At 46.1% G+C, this 17822-nt stretch overlaps 1 protein-coding gene across 7 annotated transcripts in view; it reads left to right on the top strand.

Annotated features, from left to right (window-relative positions):
* Positions 1-17822, top strand: part of PRDM16 (PR/SET domain 16) — a 404189-nt gene that overhangs the window by 152305 nt on the left and 234062 nt on the right. For 6 of the 7 annotated variants that reach the window (XM_048518723.1, XM_048518722.1, XM_048518721.1 and 3 more), the window contains one exon: positions 5425-5774. The exons of the other annotated variant lie outside the window; for it this stretch is intronic. In XM_048518723.1, the coding sequence (XP_048374680.1) occupies positions 5425-5774 (350 nt within the window). The remainder of the gene's footprint in view (positions 1-5424; positions 5775-17822) is intronic. 7 annotated transcript variants of the gene reach the window in all.

Genomic DNA, 17822 nt, shown 5'->3' with positions numbered 1-17822 from the left:
CATCTTGATATGGTGACCAGTCTCCTGGTTGATCTGAATTCAGTCTCTGAAAAGATCTAATGGATTATAGCCAACCGTCCCCACCCTGACCTGGATAGCCCATGCCAGCCTGATCTTGTCAGATCTCAAGCTAAGCATGGTTGGCCATGGCAAGTATTTCGATGTGAGGCCTCCAAGGAATACCAGGAATGTGATGTGGAGGCAGGCAATGGCAAACCACCTCCAAACATCTCTTGAGTTGAAAACCCCACCAGGGGTCACCGTAAGACAGCTGTGACTTGACAGCAAAAGAGAAAGAGAAACTGTCCCTATTTCCTGAGCATTGAAGTATTTTTTTTTGTTATGCTGCCTGCGCCTTGTTATAATGAATTTTGTTCCTGTTTTTGTCTTTGGGAGATGCCAGGTTTAATTGTTGTTAGTTTGAGATTGCTGGGGTTGTCATTTTTTTAGGGTGAAGGTGGCTTGTAGATGCATCTTGGCTTTAGTGCATATCAGTGCCCACATATTAACACTAATAGCCTACTCTGTTTACACAATGCCATTTCATACCCTATAGCACAGGTGTCAAACTCGTGGCCCTCCAGAAGTTATGGACTACAGTTCCCATAATCCCCTGCCAGCATGATGCTGGCAGAGGATGATGGGAAATGTAGTCCATAACATCTGGAAGGCCGCAAGTTTGACACCTATGCCCTATAGCAAGTATACGTTGAATTGCTGAGTGCATGTCATAGGTCAATTTTTTCCCCCTGGTATGTCGTCCATGAAAACCATAGAGTTTCTGGCAGTTCCTAGAGAAGACCGCTGTCACTTCTGGATTTCCCCTAAAAGTGATGGCACACTGCTCTTAAGGCCAGAAAATGGTAACCCATTTGGAAGGGAATAAAAAAAACTGCACACTGCCACAGGAAACCCCACCCCCTGGTTATCCACTGTGTTTCAAGTGGTTGAGATGCATTGGAAATTGACCTTCAGTATTGGACCGATGAGTCTAAATGGGTGCTGGAAATCCCAGGGAAACTGTTTTCAAAGTGAGGTTTTAAAAGTTGGAACCAGCATTTTAAAAATAAACTCTGCAGTCTTCTGAACCTTATTGAACAGGTTGCTAATTTTTCTTCCCGTGCATTTTGCCCCCCTCCCCTCCCCTCCACAACAGCCCAAACTGGCTTTAACTGACGAGTGTTTGTATAATGGCATTTTCTTTGCAATCCAGTTAAGTGTAGTAATTTGCAGCTTGCTAAAATAATCACGCTAATTTCCTAATTGTTCTGGGAAAAACAGCTCTGCTAGATTAAGGGTATTTAGTGCGGTTTGTGTGTGGATGTGTGCCTCTGTGTGTGTTAGGTAACAACAGAGAACCCAACACAAGGTTCAATCCTGTCAAGCACTGAGCATCTTTATTCTCAGCAACAGTCGAGGGTGCTACGCATCCCCCTTGATCAGACACTCGATGTGGTCACCAGCTCCGCCTAATGCAGCTAATTGTTCCCACTTAGAATTTTACCTTTGTTCGGCCCGTGTCCCATTTAAATGTTTTCTGGGGGTGGGGTGTTTTGTTTTTTTTGTTTGGGGGGGATCCCCCCCCCGCTCTTGAGCAACCTAAGAACTTTACCACGAGGAGGAAACAGCTGTGCTTCGGCTGTGGCTTTTGTGAACTGGAAGCACACATCGGTGGAAGGGAAAGAAAGACACCACCTCCCACTCCCGAGCTCATAATTACTTTTCTGAATGCTCCTAAATTAAATAAGTGTTTAGAGCCACATGACTTTGAATGTTCGGGCCCTTTTTCTTTTTTTGTCAAGGAGAACAGGCTTGAAGTATTTCCTGAAGGGGTTCCGATTCTAAATGGATTACGAATCTCCTTTCCGGGAACCCGTTCGCCATGCAAAACATTTCCACCCGCAGCCCCCTTCGTTAGTCGTGGGTGGTGTTCTTTCTGTGCTTCAGGAGTGGGACGAGGGGGAACATTTGAAAACCTGGCTGTTGCACCATGCGAAGATCGGAGTGCAGTCACCCCGACTGGGGAGGGTGTCATGTTCAAGGAGAAACACCTTCTCTGGGGTTTGTCAGGCTGCGTGCAAAAAAAAAGAGCCCAGCTTTGAACAGCAGGCTAGCAGCTCACCTTCCATGAGCGGCCCACTGAACCCAATCCAGGTCTCAACTTTGAACATCACTCTGAGCCAAACTCCTGCTGCCACAGAGAACATGATTATATTCCAGGAAGCTGCGCACCGTCTACAACTCCAGGCAGGGCACTTGAATCCTTTGACCATATAGGGTTGCCAAGTCCAGGTTGAGAAATTCCAGGAATTTGGGGGATGGAGCCTAGGGAGGGTGGGATTTGAGGTGGGGAGGGACATCAGTGGGGTATAAGTCCATCAAGGTCACCCTCTAAAGCCACCATTTTCTCCAGGGCAAACAATCTCTGTCTTCTGGAGGTCAGTTGTAATTCTGGGAGATCACCAGGCCCTACCTGGAGGTTGGCAACCCAACCACATGGGAAGGGATGCAGAGTTTGAGGTAATGTATGTGGACTATTGGCTCACTTTAGCTCATCACAGCCTGCTTCTTACTAGCGGTGGCTCCTTAGGTTCTTGAGCAGAGGAACGCCCCCCCCCCCCCCCGATGCTGAGATCCTTTACCTTTACCTTCAGAACCTGAGAACCTTCTCTTGAGTCTCTGGCAGATAAAGGTCTTTCCAGCACCTGCCAACCTCAGGTATTCTGAAATGCCAGGAACCAAATCTGGAGCCTTCTTCAGGAACAGTAAATGCTCCAATCCTTGGACTACGAGCCCTCCCCCATTAATACACAAAATCACCTTACACAGAGTCTGGTGATTGGTGTGTCTCGTTCAGCATTGCCTACTCAGCTTGGTGGTGGTTCTCCAGTATTCTCCAGCGCTGCTACCTGAGATCTTTTAGATGCTGGAGGAAGAAGACTAGTGGACACATTTGAGAGGCCTGCCTCACTGTTCCTGTGCTTGGACCTACAAAATAAGTTTCAGCAGTGGTCCTAGATAGAGTTGCTAACTTCTAGGTGGAGGCTAAATAGCTCCTGGGATTTCAACTGATCTCCAGATGTTAGAGACCAGTTCCCTGGGAGATATTGGCCCGTTCCGCCTAAATCCCTCAAAATGTTTCTAAAATGTTTTCCTTTTATAATGATGTATGTCTGCACTCACGCCCTCGAAACAATAGCTGGCCGCCATTAAGTGATTTTCCCACATTTTTTTTGAAGGGAAGGTGTGTTTCTGTGTTGAATCAGTGCTTCAATGCTTCACAGTCTCATGCTGCATTCTATACTCGATGCTTTGAAGATTGACCCCAGTGAGATCGTGCATGAGCCCAAATGCGCATCTGCACAGGGTGATGTGCATCTGTGCATCTGTGAATCTGCACAGGGAGATGTGCATGTGCGGAACTGCAGGGAGATGTGGATGTGAGCATGTGCGGACCTGCACAGGGAGATGTGGATGTGCGCACCTGCGTATCTGAGCAGGGAGATGTGAATGTGCGCGCCTGCGTATCTGTGCAGGGAGATGTGGATGTGCGCACCTGCATATCTGCGCAGGGAAAGCTGGATGAGCGCACCTGCGTATCTGTGCAGGGAGATGTGCACGAGCCGCATCTGCGAATCTGCACAGGGAGATGTGCATGTGCGGATCTGCAGGGAGATGTGGATGTGAGCATGTGTGGACCTGTGCAGGGAGATGTACACGAGCCCACATGCGCATCTGCACAGGGTGATGTGCATGTGCGCATCTGCGAATCTGCACAGGGAGATGTGCATGTGCGGACCTGCAGGGAGATGTGGATGTGAGCATGTGCGTATCTGTGCAGGGAGATGTGGATGTGCGCACCTGCGTATCTGCGCAGGGAAAGCTGGATGAGCGCACCTGCATATCTGCGCAGGGAGATGTGCACGAGCCCACATGCGAATTTGCACAGGGTGATGTGCATGTGCGCATCTGCGAATCTGCACAGGGAGATGTGCATGTGTGGATCTGCAGGGAGATGTGGATGTGAGCATGTGTGGACCTGTGCAGGGAGATGTACACGAGCCCACATGCGCATCTGCACAGGGTGATGTGCATGTGCGCATCTGCGAATCTGCACAGGGAGATGTGCATGTGCGGACCTGCAGGGAGATGTGGATGTGAGCATGTGCGTATCTGTGCAGGGAGATGTGGATGTGCGCACCTGCGTATCTGCGCAGGGAAAGCTGGATGAGCGCACCTGCATATCTGCGCAGGGAGATGTGCACGAGCCCACATTAATTCCAGACAGGGTGATGGCAAGATTCGCGACCTGCACAGGAGATGCGGCGTGGATCTGCAGGGAGATGTGGATGTGAGCATGTGTGGACCTGCAGGAGATGTACACGGTTCACGCGCATCTGCAATAGGTGATGTGCATGTGCGATTCGCTAATCTGCACAGGGAGATGTGTACAAAGCGGACCTGCAGGAGATGTGGGATGTGAGCATGTGCGATTCGTGCAGGAGTGGATGCTGCGCGCACTCGGGCGCATTCGGGCGCGAAAGCTGGATGAGCGCACCTGCATATCTGCGCAGGGAGATGTGCACGAGCCCACATGCGAATTTGCACAGGGTGATGTGCATGTGCGCATCTGCGAATCTGCACAGGGAGATGTGCATGTGCGGATCTGCAGGGAGATGCGGATGTGAGCATGTGCGGACCTGCGCAGGGAGATGTGCACGAGCCCACATGCGCATCTGCACAGGGTGATAAAAGAATAAACAGAAATGCTGCAAATGGGCAGGTGAGGGGGAACTGAGTTAGCTCAGAAAATGGCACTCAGGAGGAAGTTCCGGGAAGCAGAGCAGCCTGAGGAACATAGTCAATAGAACACCCAGAGACTGAAGATGTTTTCAAAACATTTCAGCCAGAGATCTGTTTTGAAAGGAGATTCACGTAAAACGTTTTGAGGCTGCAAATAAAACCTTTGGGGGGTAAAAGCAACGCAGAACTCCATGGAGGAAACATTTCATTTCCTGTCTTAAAATGTTTTAAGGTTTGTGCGGAAAGAGCCAATGGCTGCTTTGGAGAGTGGGCTCTTGGGCATTATATCCCACCAATGTCCTTCTCCAAACCCTGTTGTCCCCAGGGTTCACCCCCAAATCGTCTGAAATTTGCTCATGTGGAATTGTCCTAGGGCTAATGATCTTATAAAGGTTACAGCTCAGAGGCAGAGCTCATTCTTTGCATGCAGAAGAACCCAGGTTCAATCCCCAACATATCCAGATAAAGTGTTTCAAGAGATGGTTGTTGGGAAAGGCCTTTTCCTTCCAATAAGTGACAGTACGGGTTAGATAGACCAGTAATTTGACTGAAACCAAGGCAGCTTCCTGTGTTTTTCTTGCATATCCTTTCAACCATTTCCCTGCCTCTTCTCCTCCAAAGGTGACAACGAGATTGTGAATAATATGTATGAAACTGAGGCAGACCTCCTGGCAGGCGAGAGTGCAGACGAGGAGATGGAGGACGGCATCATGTCTCCCATCCCTGTGGGACCTCCATCCCCTTTCCCCACGGGCGAGGACTTCAACCCCAAAGAAGGCTCACCTTACGAAGCTCCTGTCTACATCCCTGACGACATTCCGATCCCGCCCGACTTTGAACTGAGGGAGTCCTCCATTCCGGGTGCAGGACTGGGCATCTGGACCAAAAAGAAGATTGAAATTGGGGAAAGATTTGGGCCTTACGTGACCTCTCCGAGGACGGCGTTGAAGGAAACAAACTTTGGGTGGGAGGTAAGATTTATTGAGTAGGATGATTGGTTGGCCAAGAGGCGCAAGAATGGAAGGATGCATGCGAATGTTCTGTGGCAGCGGTTCTCAACCTGCGGGTCGCGACCCCTTTGGGCAGGGGTCTTCAAACTATGGCCCTCCAGATGTTCATGGACTACAATTCCCATCAGCCCCTGCCAGTATAGCCAAGTGGGGGGCCATAGTTTGAAGACTCCTGCCTTTGGGGGTCAAATGACCCTTTCCAATGGTCTTAGGAACCGAGACACAAATAATTTTATGTTTGGGGGTCACCACAACATGAGGAACTGTATTAAAGGGTCGTGGCATTAGGAAGGTTGAGAACCACTGCAATTGGGAGAAGGGAAGGAAAACCATGTCAATTGCACGTTTTCTTCGTTAAGATTTCTGTTCTGCTTTATCTGTTACTCCTGCTATTGATTCATGGTCCCTAATTTTCTGAAGGCGTCAAGTAAAGAGGAAAGCCCTATACAAGACGGACTATCACAATAAGGGAAGTGATGGCCTTCAGTCTGCAAGCTCTGAGCAAAGCTGTGAATGACAGGAAGTTTTGGAGGTCATTAATTCATAGGTTTGCCAAGTCAGAAGGGTCTTTACGGTGCAAAACTCACACACTTCTCTAACCAGGAGGTTTCAGGGACTTCTTTGGCAGTATTAGCTTCAGACTGGATTTGGAGGGCTCTGAACAAGATTTTCTCAAATGGACTCTAACTAAAGCACTGCTTTGCCTCATCTTTTTCAATTGTATCTGCTCCTGTCACAGTCATTGTGCTTGTGCGCATGCAACTGTACATACCCAACCTATATTTCACAGGCATTGGTGGCAGCACTAAAGGATCTGAGAAGTCCAGTGCGAGTGCTTTCACACATGCTAAATAATGCACTTTCAATCCACTTCCACTTTAGTGGTGGTTTGCAAAGCAGATTTTGTTTTCACACAGTAAAATCCACTGAAAAATACACTGAAAGTGGATTGCAAAGGTGGTTCCTCTAGGAAATGTAAGAGATAGCCTTTATTGAAAGGACAACAATGAGCTTCATAGCTGCGTCGGAATTTGAACCCAAATCTCCCCAGTCAGACACTAGATGCAAGAGACGAACTGAGGGGAATCTAAAAACCAAGTAAACAAAGACCGATCAACTCAATTTTCCATATTCAGATCACTGCATTTGAATTTTCTTGGCACAGAATTATTATTATTTTAAAAAACGTAAGGCAGAGTGCACACAGCTTTGATTATAGTTTTAATGCCCAGTGCAAATATTTTCATATCCACTTTAAAAAGAGCCCTCTTTTAGTTTATTGAACTTTCTGTGAAACTGCTGTAGCTATATGACCTGAAATCCTATTTTTCCCCCCCCACCCTCCACCCCCAAATATGTTGTGTGGACAATTGTCCTAGACTGAAGAGAAAAAGCAGCCACTGTGGAAGAGGAACACTTTCTAGGAATATATTTTTTTTCTGCCCTTAACCTCCCTGCTCTTTTTTTGGTCTCGGTCAAGCAATAAAGCGAACTGCTGGTATTTTTGTTTCCTGTTCTGGGCGAAATTCAAGGCAAACACATGAGGTAGAAGCTGGACAGGTTGCGTTTGGTTAGACTGAAGCTGCAAGGAACCAGGAAGAACTCAATTTTGCAAATAAGCTGCTCGAGAATGGGACTTGCGGTGCTCGCCATGCCTGTTGGCTCTTGAGTCAAGCACCTCACGCTATCACGTTGATTTGTCTGCAATTTAATATGGGCAGCACTGAGAGCAGATTTGCATCTGTGCTGTGGCAGCATTCAGCATGGTGGCAGTACAGACGGGCACCGTCGACCCATACTGATAACTGACTGGCTCGCTGGATTTACATATGCGCTGCCTCAACGGCATCACCATTAGGACACTGTTCATTTGGACCCGGAACTTACTGGATCACTGCGTGGCCATGCGAGAATGGAATGGCCACAGTATTCATGATCCAATTGAAGGCACCGGAGGAACAGAGGCAGTGGTGGGATTCAGCCGGTTCGCACCACTTCGGCAGAACCGGTAGTTAAAATGGTGCTTGTCTAAAACCAGTTGTTAAGTTATTTGAATCCCACCACTGAACAGAGGTATTCTTCATGTTTGAAATTTAAATTATTTCATATGTATGTAAGTGTCTTCAAGTCACTACAGATCTGTAGTGATCTCAGCAAGTGGCTTTCAAGGCAAGTGGGAAGCAGAGGTGGTTTGCAATTGGCTTCCTCTGCAGAGGCTTCCTTGGTGGTCTCCCGTCCCAATACCAACTCTGCTTCGCTTCTGAGATCTGATGAGATTGGGCTATCCCATGTTGCTTTCCTTCCCGTTATATACATGGGTGTGGATCAGTGGTGGGATTCAGCCGGTTCACACCACTTCGGCAGAACCGGTAGTTAAAATGGTGCTTGTCTAAAACCAGTTGTTAAGTTATTTGAATCCCACCACTGAACAGAGGTATTCTTCATGTTTGAAATTTAAATTATTTCATATGTATGTAAGTGTCTTCAAGTCACTACAGATCTGTAGTGATCTCAGCAAGTAGCTTTCAAGGCAAGTGGGAAGCAGAGGTGGTTTGCAATTGGCTTCCTCTGCAGAGGCTTCCTTGGTGGTCTCCCGTCCCAATACCAACTCTGCTTCGCTTCTGAGATCTGATGAGATTGGGCTATCCCATGTTGCTTTCCTTCCCATTATATACATGGGTGTGGATCAGTGGTGGGATTCAGCCGGTTCACACCACTTCGGCAGAACCGGTTGTTAAAATGATGCTTGTGAACAGCCAGTTGTTCAATTATTTGAATCCCACCACCGGAACCGGTTGTTAAATTATTTGAATCCCACCACTAGTGTGGATGTTTAATGTTTACGTTTAAAACATAGAATGCATTCAGCTTTGGGAGGCTAGCAAACAAACACAGACAAAACTGGAAAACTGACCAAGCAGCTGGCCTATCTCCCTTTTCCTGGAGGCTCATAGCAGCTGAGGAAAACGATTTCTGGTAGCATCGAAGGTAGCATAGAAATGTTTAAAATATTTTTTTTTTCCTGTGGATGGGTTGGACAAAAACTGATGGCAGAGCAACGCAGGGACAGCTGCAGGAAAGCAGCCTAACGATGCACATGCCCCCCAAATGCAAAATAATCTATAAGTTACAACCATTTTGAGCATTTAAGAACCAAATATTTTGAGTGTCTTAGGATGCTGATTGGCATTTGCAATAAAATTGCTCACTGCTCACTGGGGTGTAGGAAGTCCTCTTTGGAGGGGTATGGAATGCCACGTAAAACAAATGGCAAATGCAGATGATGCCTTAAAAATTATGTGAATATCCCTAATCATGAGGGTACTTCATAAGGTGCATCAAAGGGATTCTGTATAAACTGATTTATTCTATAACAATACACATATTATTTATTATTATTATTATTATTATTATTTATTTAATTTGTATACAGCCCGATCCCCGAAGGGCTCCGGGCGGTGAACAACATTCACTACAACATCAACAGGAGCGGTCGTACAAATATAAACACATAGGCTCCATCCCATAAAATAGCTTAAAACTCATAAAACAGCAAAAAACCATAATACATAATAAAAGGCGTCCGACCCCAATTTAAAACCTACCCCCATGGGGGGGGATGGCAGGACCCCTCAATATGAGGGGACCCTGATGTAACTGCCCTAGGGGCAGTTGCATATTCCTGGCTGCCAGCGTGGTGTAATGGTTAAGAGCAGGTGGATTCTAACCTGGAGAACCTGGTTTGATTCCTCACTCCTCCGCCTGAGTGGCAGAGGCTTTCCTGGTGAACCAGATGTGTTTCCACACTCCTACGTTCCTGGGTGACCTTGGGCTAGTCACAGTGTTCTCAGCCCCACCTACCTCACAAGGGGTCTGTCATGGGAGAGAAAGGGAAAGGAGTTTGTAGGCCTCCTTGAGTCTCCTTACAAGAGAGAAAGGTGGCATATAAACACAAACTCTTCTTCTTCTTCTTCTTCTTCTTCTTTTCTTCTTCTTCTTCTTCTTCTTCTTCTTCTTCTTCTTCTTCTTCTTCTTCTTCTTCTTCTTCTTCTTCTTCTTCTTCTTCTTCTTCTTCTTCTTCTGCCACCAGAAGTGACTCCTCTTCTAATCTAAGGATGCTTAAAGAATGTGACCGGAGGATAATTTACTTTCCATTCTGAAACAGGGGTGACTTGTTCAGTGTTCATACTTAGGTTCCTGCCACGTTAAAAACACCCTTTCCCCACTCGGTGGTCCATAGCACTCATTCTGAATGTGCTGGGAAGCTCAGCTTTTTATCACAAATGGGGGCGCCCTCCATAGAGGCAGATTCCTGGACAGTAACCATGTTAGTCAGCGGTGGTACAAAAAGCAGAGAGACCTGTGGTGCTTTAAATATCTAACTGATTTATTGCAGGCTGAAGCGTCAGAGGCACGAAGTGGCTTAAGTTTGGTTTCATATCCTGGATGTGATGCAGAAAAAAGTTTACTTTGGAAGCTTCCAGAGGCATCTGGCTGGCCTCTTTTGGAAACAGAGCGCTGGTTGAGATGGCTCTTGCTTTGGACTAGCAAAGCCATTCTTATGTTCCCAGGAATCCTTCCACAATTCCTCATACCTTGTCTATTTCCCCATTCACAATTCCCTAAGGGCTACTATTCAGAGTAACAGTTACTGCTGGTATTGCCAGAAGCATTACTGACTGTCAAAGTGCTGTTACGCTACTACTACAATTATTGCTATTCAGTTCCTGGCAATCAGCAGGAAGGTTGTGGGTGGGGATATGTTGGGCATGACATCCTCTGCACTGCTACTTCACATTGGGGGTACGGGACCCAGAAGTGACATTAGGTAGTTCTAGGAAACACTGAAAACTCTATGGTACAACCATAGAGTATCTGGTTATTCATAGAGTTACCCTACATCACTTCTACGTTTCCCTCTGAAGTGGCATTGAGGCACAGATAATGCTGGTGGGTTGCAGCTTCTGCTCACAGCATCCCATTCAAGGTATTTGCTTGCCATCGGCAAGGAAGCCACAGGATCAGACACCACCCCATCCCAGGACAACTCCGTCACCAGCAGTGCAGCTTTCTACATGGGGGCGCCCTCCATAGAACCAGCATGGTGTAGTGGTTAAGAGCAGGTGGATTCTAATCTGGAGAACCGGGTTTGATTCCCCACTCCTCCAACTGAGTGGCAAAGGCTTATCTGGTGAACCAGATGTGTTTCCGCACTCCTACATTTCTGCTGGGTGACCTTGGGCCAGTCACAGTTCTTCAGAACTCTCTCATCCCCACCTTGAGTCTCTTTACAGGAAAGAAAGGTGGGATATAAGTCCAAACTCCTACTCCTACTCCTTTTCTTCTTCTTCTTCTTCTTCTTCTTCTTCTTCTTCTTCTTCTTCTTCTTCTTCTTCTTCTTCTTCTTCTTCTTCTTCTTCTTCTTCTTCTTCTTCTTCTTCTCTTCTTCTTCTTCTTCTTCTTCTTCTTCTTCTTCTTCTTCTTCTTCTTCTTCTTCTTCTTCTTCTTCTTCTTCTTCTTCTTCTTCTTCTTCTTCTTCTTCTTCTTCTTCAGCCCTGAGTGAGTGTTTGACTGAATGCAGGAGTCAGATAAACCAACTGGAACATCTTTCCTCTTTTTTTTTCTTTTTCAACGATGGGTGGAAAAAGGAGCTTTGGCCAAACCTTTCAAGTAGGCCTTTCCACTGCATTTAACAAAGATGCCTCAGAAGCTCCTCTTGCCTTTAGATACTTCTCTCCTGAATCTCATTACTTTTGGAATGTTTGATTAGTGGCTCTTTGCAAAGTTGCATGTGGAAATGTCTTTCCTTCCCACCTCCTCATTTAGCCTTGGAAATATCGACCCTTTCCAAGGAGGGTGTGGATGCGAAGCGGCCTTGAATTCACACACATTAAATATCCTTTTATGAGCTACATGGAAACACCTTGTGGAATGAAGAAAAACATCCCTCAAGGAATGTCACACATCAGGGGTCTCTCTCTCTCTCTCTCTCTCTCTCTCTCTCTCTCTCTCTCTCTGTGTGTGTGTGTGTGTGTGTGTGTGTGTGTGTGTGTGTGTGTGTGTGTGTGTGTGTGTGTGTGTGTTTAAGGCATGTTCTGGTTAGGTAGTTACAAATAACCAGGCACTCTGTGGTTTTACCATAAAGTTTCCAGTGATTCCTAGAACAACCCAATGTCACTTCTGGGTGACATACCCACAAAGTGGAACGGCAGTGCAGAGAATGTTACTATATTTCTTTTTTATTCTGGGATTTCAAGAGGGCAGAGAGGTGTATGGTGTCTGACATCTTGAGAAGCTTTCTTTGCTAGGCTGCTAAGGTTCTGCAATTATGTTTGTGCTGACAGGGAATCTTCAGTGGTAGTCAAAAAGAACTCTATACATGTTCAAAGACACTCTTGTTGCCTTCCCTGGTGCTGGTGCTGTATTCTTGGGACCCTTAACTGCAAGAGCACATGAACACGTTTTGCAGTGCTAATCTGAACAGTTGTTAAAGCATCATGCAAGTGCGAACTGGCGTAATTATGCGTCACATTTTCTCTCAAAGCGATTGCCTACAGACTATATGTTTATGGGTTTACAAAGTGCATTTAAGTGTGCAGATGTTGCCTTTTCATAAACAAAAACAAAGGGATCCCTGCTCCCAAGGAAGTTACAGCCTAAAATACCAATACAGACAAATAACCAAAAGTGGGGAAAGTAGTAACCATGGGAGGGTGGGATGAATGTGAATTAATTCAGTTTTAAGTCATGGTTGCAAGTTTCCTGCATGGCTCTCTTAATTGCAGAACTGCTTGGGTGTTTAAGGATGGGGAGAACCATTGCTGACAAGGTTCCAGCCCCATTCATAACGTTGCCAACCCCCCAGGTGAAGACTGGAGGTCCCTTGGAATTACAGCTGATCTCCAAGTGACAGAAGTAGAAAAATGGGTGCTTTGGGGTGGGCGGGCTATACAACATTATTCCCTTTTGAGACCCTCCCACTATCCTCCCTAGGCCCCATCCCCAAATCTGCAGGGATTACCAACCCTGGAACCAGTGGCGTACCTAGGCAAACTGGAGCCCTGGGCAAAACCTGAGTTTGATGCCCCCCAACAACAACAACAACCTTTATTAGGCATTGAAAGAAGGAATGAAAGAAAGAAAACAGGCATTTGCAGGAAGGGGGTGGATTTAAAAGGAGAACCTGGGGAAATTTAGGGTGTGCCTGCTGTCAGGGGTGCAATTACAGCACTGGGGCCTCAGAGTATCTTTCATGAGTTCTCATTGATGATAGCTCACCCAGGTTTGGTGGTTTATTCAGGGGGTCCAAAGTTATGGACCTCAAAGGTGTAGCTCCTCATCTCCTATTAGCTCCCATTGGAAACAATGGGGGGATGGGGATTGCCTCCCTATATGGGGAGTCCATAACTTGGACTCCCTAACCAAACCTCACCAAACCTGGGTGATCATTAGGATAGTCTCCTGAAACTCCCCTGAGGGGCCTCTTAGGCCAGCAGCCTGAGAACTCAAGTTTTCCAGATAGCCATAGCCTTACCTGTTTCTACCAGCATGGCCAATTGGCCATGCTGACAGAGGCTGATGGGAATTGTAGTTCCTGAACATCTGGAGAGCCGCAGGTTCCCTACCCCTGTGCTAGCCTAAAAACTGCACCCCCTGCAGGCCAAAAACAGAAAAAACACTGAAAATTCAAAAAAATCCCACCTGCATTTTTGGCGCCCCCCACAAGCTGGCGCCCTGGGCAACTGCCCACTTTGCCCAATGGGAGGAACGCCTCTGCCTGGAACTGGCATCCCTACAATTCTGTTTGAGACACAGTCCTAATCAGCACAAACGGAAGTGTTATAGTGTGAATCCCAGTCGTGGATCTTTGTGGCATCTGCCAATGGTTCATAAGCCCTGGAAGTTCCATGGAAGCTAGCAACAGTATTCCATTCCACCCAACCTTGGGGCAAACTTTGTCCTTCTTATGTTCTTCTAATGTAGGGCTTTATGTACTTTTCACATTTCAAGTAATGTTGCATATCTCCTTTATTTGCAAAACGCCAAGCTTGCTCTCAGCCTTTTCTATTATCTTCCGCATATACTGTTGACTTAGTGATACTATTAATTATTTTACAGTGTACGGGAGGGAACCTGTTCCCTCCATTCCCTCCCCCCCCCCCGACATTTCTTCAAAGCTCATTTGTTACCTCACCTGACAAAAACTTCAGAAATCAACAAATATTTGTCTCCCAATTGAAAATCTTCAAATGGTTCCTTCTCTTGTGACTTCAGATAAATTTCACCTGTTCCTTCTTGCTTTGTTCTGAACCTCTTCTCCTTCATTCCAGCTTCTATTTTCTAAGTCTCGCGTAAGAAACTTCCGGCAATCATTACCAGAGTTGCGCATAGTACTCATCAGTTCAGACAGTCAAGTGGAAACTGGAAGCTTACCAAAAGGGATAGAATGTGTTCCTGCGATGGAAAAAAAGTTTATTACTGGAAGTATTCAATTTTTTTTTATATGACACTCAGTGCTCCTTGTCTCAAGCACTTGTGTCTTCTTTGTCCTCCCTGAACTAGTCACATGGGGGATTGCAACAAATTAGACATCATACACTGCTTAAGTGCTTTGGTTGTGGGTTCCTGCATTGCCGGTGGTTGGACTTCATGCTCCTTGGGGTCTCTTCCAACTCTATGATTCTAGGCAACAAGATAGGCCAGTATCAGCAGATATCAGCAATGTTTGGCACACCAATCGGCTCTGCCGATGTGATGCAGTCACTAAGAGCAATGAAGGGTAATTACCATTGAAGGCAAAGCTAAACAAATGTATTGAAGAGTGCTGAAAACTGGGTGGGGTTGGACTTTAAGCCTCATGTCTGGAGCGGAACTCGGCTTTCATTGTACGGAAGGTCAAACTAGGTGATCTGCTTTTTCATACTGCAGCTTCACATTCAAATCAGAGCACTGGTTCACTTGTATTCCCCACTGTGGCCTTCCTAGCGTCTCAGGCAAAGGACTATTTTTGTCCAGCTACTGGAGATTCTTTTAGATAGAGGCCAGTGACTGAACCTTCTACGTGACGTTCCTCTGCTTTCCCATGTAAAGATGCTTTCACTGTAAATAAAGTGACATTGGTGGGATGTTATACGTGAGCACGTGGCGCTGGAAATGAATTACAAAACCATTGCTTTACCTTTGCTGTCCTGTCTTTCAGAATAGTGGCGTAGTGGTTAAGAGCAGGTGTACTCTAATCTGGAGGAACCAGGTTTGATTCCCCGCTCTGCTGCTTGAGCTGTGTAGGCTTATCTGGGGAATTCAGATTAGCCTGGGCACTCCAACACACGCCAGCTGGGTGACCTTGGGCTAGTCACAGTTCTTCAGAGCTCTCTCAGCCCCACCTACCTCACAGGGTGTTTGTTGTGAGGGAGGAAGGGTAAGGAGTTTGTAAGGCCTTTTGAGCCTCCTATAGGAGAGAAAGGTGGGATATAAATCCAACCCTTCTTCTCCTCCTCCTTCTCCTCCTCCTCCTCCTCCTTCTCCTCCTCCTCCTCCTCCTCTTGTAATAAAAGTATCACTCTTAATGTGAAAAAAGCCCTCTCTGACAGTGGATTGCACTGTTATTCAGTGGGACGGGATTGCATTTCTGCACACTTGGCCTTCTGGAGTCTCTTGGCTCCTTTGCTTTCTGATACAAAACATCCAAGTCACGGCACCCAGAAATAAATCATGCTGCATTTTGTCTTTATTACCCTTGGGACATTTGAAAACAAAACCTAAAACGAGGGGGGGAAATCCCCCCCCCACATGCAAGCATGCACAATGATCTTGGATCATTCCTTGAGTAAATAATGACATAAATTGTACAGTTGTTTATTTTTCTAATGAAGAGTGGGCTGGGAAATGGCATTGCAGAGAGGGAGATTAACAGTGGAAAACTGGAGGGGCTTAAAATGCAAAAATGATGCTTCAGAGCATAAGAGACATGGGATGCGGCTCTTCGCAGGAGTGTATGCGCTTTTGGCTCATTGGTATCTGTGGGGTAACAGGATTAACAGTACGAAAGATTGCTTGCTACCAGAGTACTTACTTCTCTGTGCTAGCAGTAGAACTTTTTCTTATTTAAAAAAAAATCTGGCCCTTTTGGGAAAATCCAAACTTTGTAAATACATGGTTCTGGTGGGTTTTCCGGACTGTGTGGCCGTGATCTGGTGGATCTTGTTCCTAACATTTCGCTTGCATCTATGGCCAGCATCTTCAGAGGTGTATCACAGAGGGAAGTCTGTGACACACCAGTGTAACGGGCCACCAACGTATCGCATAAGAACATAAGAACATAAGAACAAGCCAGCTGGATCAGACCAAAGTCCATCTAGTCCAGCTCTCTGCTACTCGCAGTGGCCCACCAGGTGCCTTTGGGAGCTCACATGTAGGATGTGAACGCAATGGCCTTCTGCGGCTGTTGCTCCGGATCACCTGGTCTGTTAAGGCATTTGCAATCTCAGATCAAGGAGGATCAAGATTGGTAGCCATAAATCGACTTCTCCTCCATAAATCTGTCCAAGCCCCTTTTAAAGCCATCCAGGTTAGTGGCCATCACCACCTCCTGTGGCAGCATATTCCAAACACCAGTCACACATTGCGTGAAGAAGTGTTTCCTTTTAATAGTTCTAATTCTTCCCCCCAGCATTTTCAATGTATGCCCCCTGGTTCTAGGAATCTCCAGGAATTTCCCATCCAGGAGTTGGCAACCCAAAGCCATTCAGAAGCGGCATTTTCAGAGATCTTTGTAGCATTCAGAATCTACTTCAGGAGCAAGCCTTGTGATGTTCTTTATTAATTTCTTTACAATTCTCCTTCAATCAGTGGAAGCTTGTTTCTTTTCCGACTCCAAAGCTGGAATCAGCAAGGTTTTAAATCCAGATAAAGATATACAGCAGCGTCCAACTTGTTGAAAGCAAAAATATTTCTTGCTGTCTTATTCTCTGGTGCTTTACCAGTGCGATGACATCAGGGCACCAGGCTAAGAGGTCATTTTTAGCCGCAGCAAGCCAAGAAGTCTAACGCTATGTTCGGAATGGCATGCAAACATGGGTATATAAGGAATTGGGGAGAAAAGAGAGAGACATGGAGAGACGCATGCGTGCACACCCAGTGAAAGAATGACTAAGAATACCTCTGTGATATTCCTCTATTTCCTTAAGGGGTAATAACTCATCAGTAATCCGGCAGAGGGCATTTGCCTTAAAATAGAATACTCTGATTCACAAGCAGAAATAGGAAATAAATGTTTTCTTTTCGTCTTTGTGAGGTATCCATGAATACCAGCCTCTTGACCAGTATTTTATCATCCCTATTAAAAACATTTTTTTCCCTGAGGCGGGGAGGGGGAAGACGGGACCCAAGAATAGCTTATTTGTGACCACAGCATTTGAAAAACAGCCTGCCCCTTTCCCCTTTGTCAGTGAACTCTTGCAAGATACAAGGGTCTTTTCTCTTTCTCTAGAACGTTAGCTTTCTGACAAAGATGAGTTTTTGAAATGCTCTCGCTTTTTCTGCTCTTGACAGGTATGAAACAACATTCGTAGCTTTTAAAAAAAGTAAACAGGGGAGGTGATTTGAGACAAATGTTCTTGGAATAGAAGGTACCTATTCTACACCAACAAGTAGGGGATTTTCAGGGTCCACCCAAGCTTCACTTGTGGCATGCCTCACAGGACACTGTCTTCATGGCTGGTGTGGACCTGGGTTTGAGAAGTTAAGCAATATGTTAGGACCTGGGTTTGGACCTGGGTTTGAGAAGTTAAGTTTGAGAAGTTAAGTTGAGAAGATGTTAGGACGTTCTTCTGACTTGCTTGAATCTGAGACAAGAAAAGGAAGGAGCTTAGGTTACACCCTTTCTTCTCATTTCCCAGAATAAGCTCCAGGTCCTCATCTATCTAACCGTCTCTGTCTGTCTGTCTCTTACTTTATCTACTTATCTTTCTACTGATCTGCCTGCCCGCCTGCCCGCTATCTATCTATCTA

This window comes from Sphaerodactylus townsendi, linkage group LG16, assembly GCF_021028975.2.
Source record: "Sphaerodactylus townsendi isolate TG3544 linkage group LG16, MPM_Stown_v2.3, whole genome shotgun sequence".
NCBI lineage: Eukaryota > Metazoa > Chordata > Lepidosauria > Squamata > Sphaerodactylidae > Sphaerodactylus > Sphaerodactylus townsendi.
Note: the sequence above shows the minus strand (reverse complement) of the source record. Positions and strands in the feature narration are given on the sequence as shown.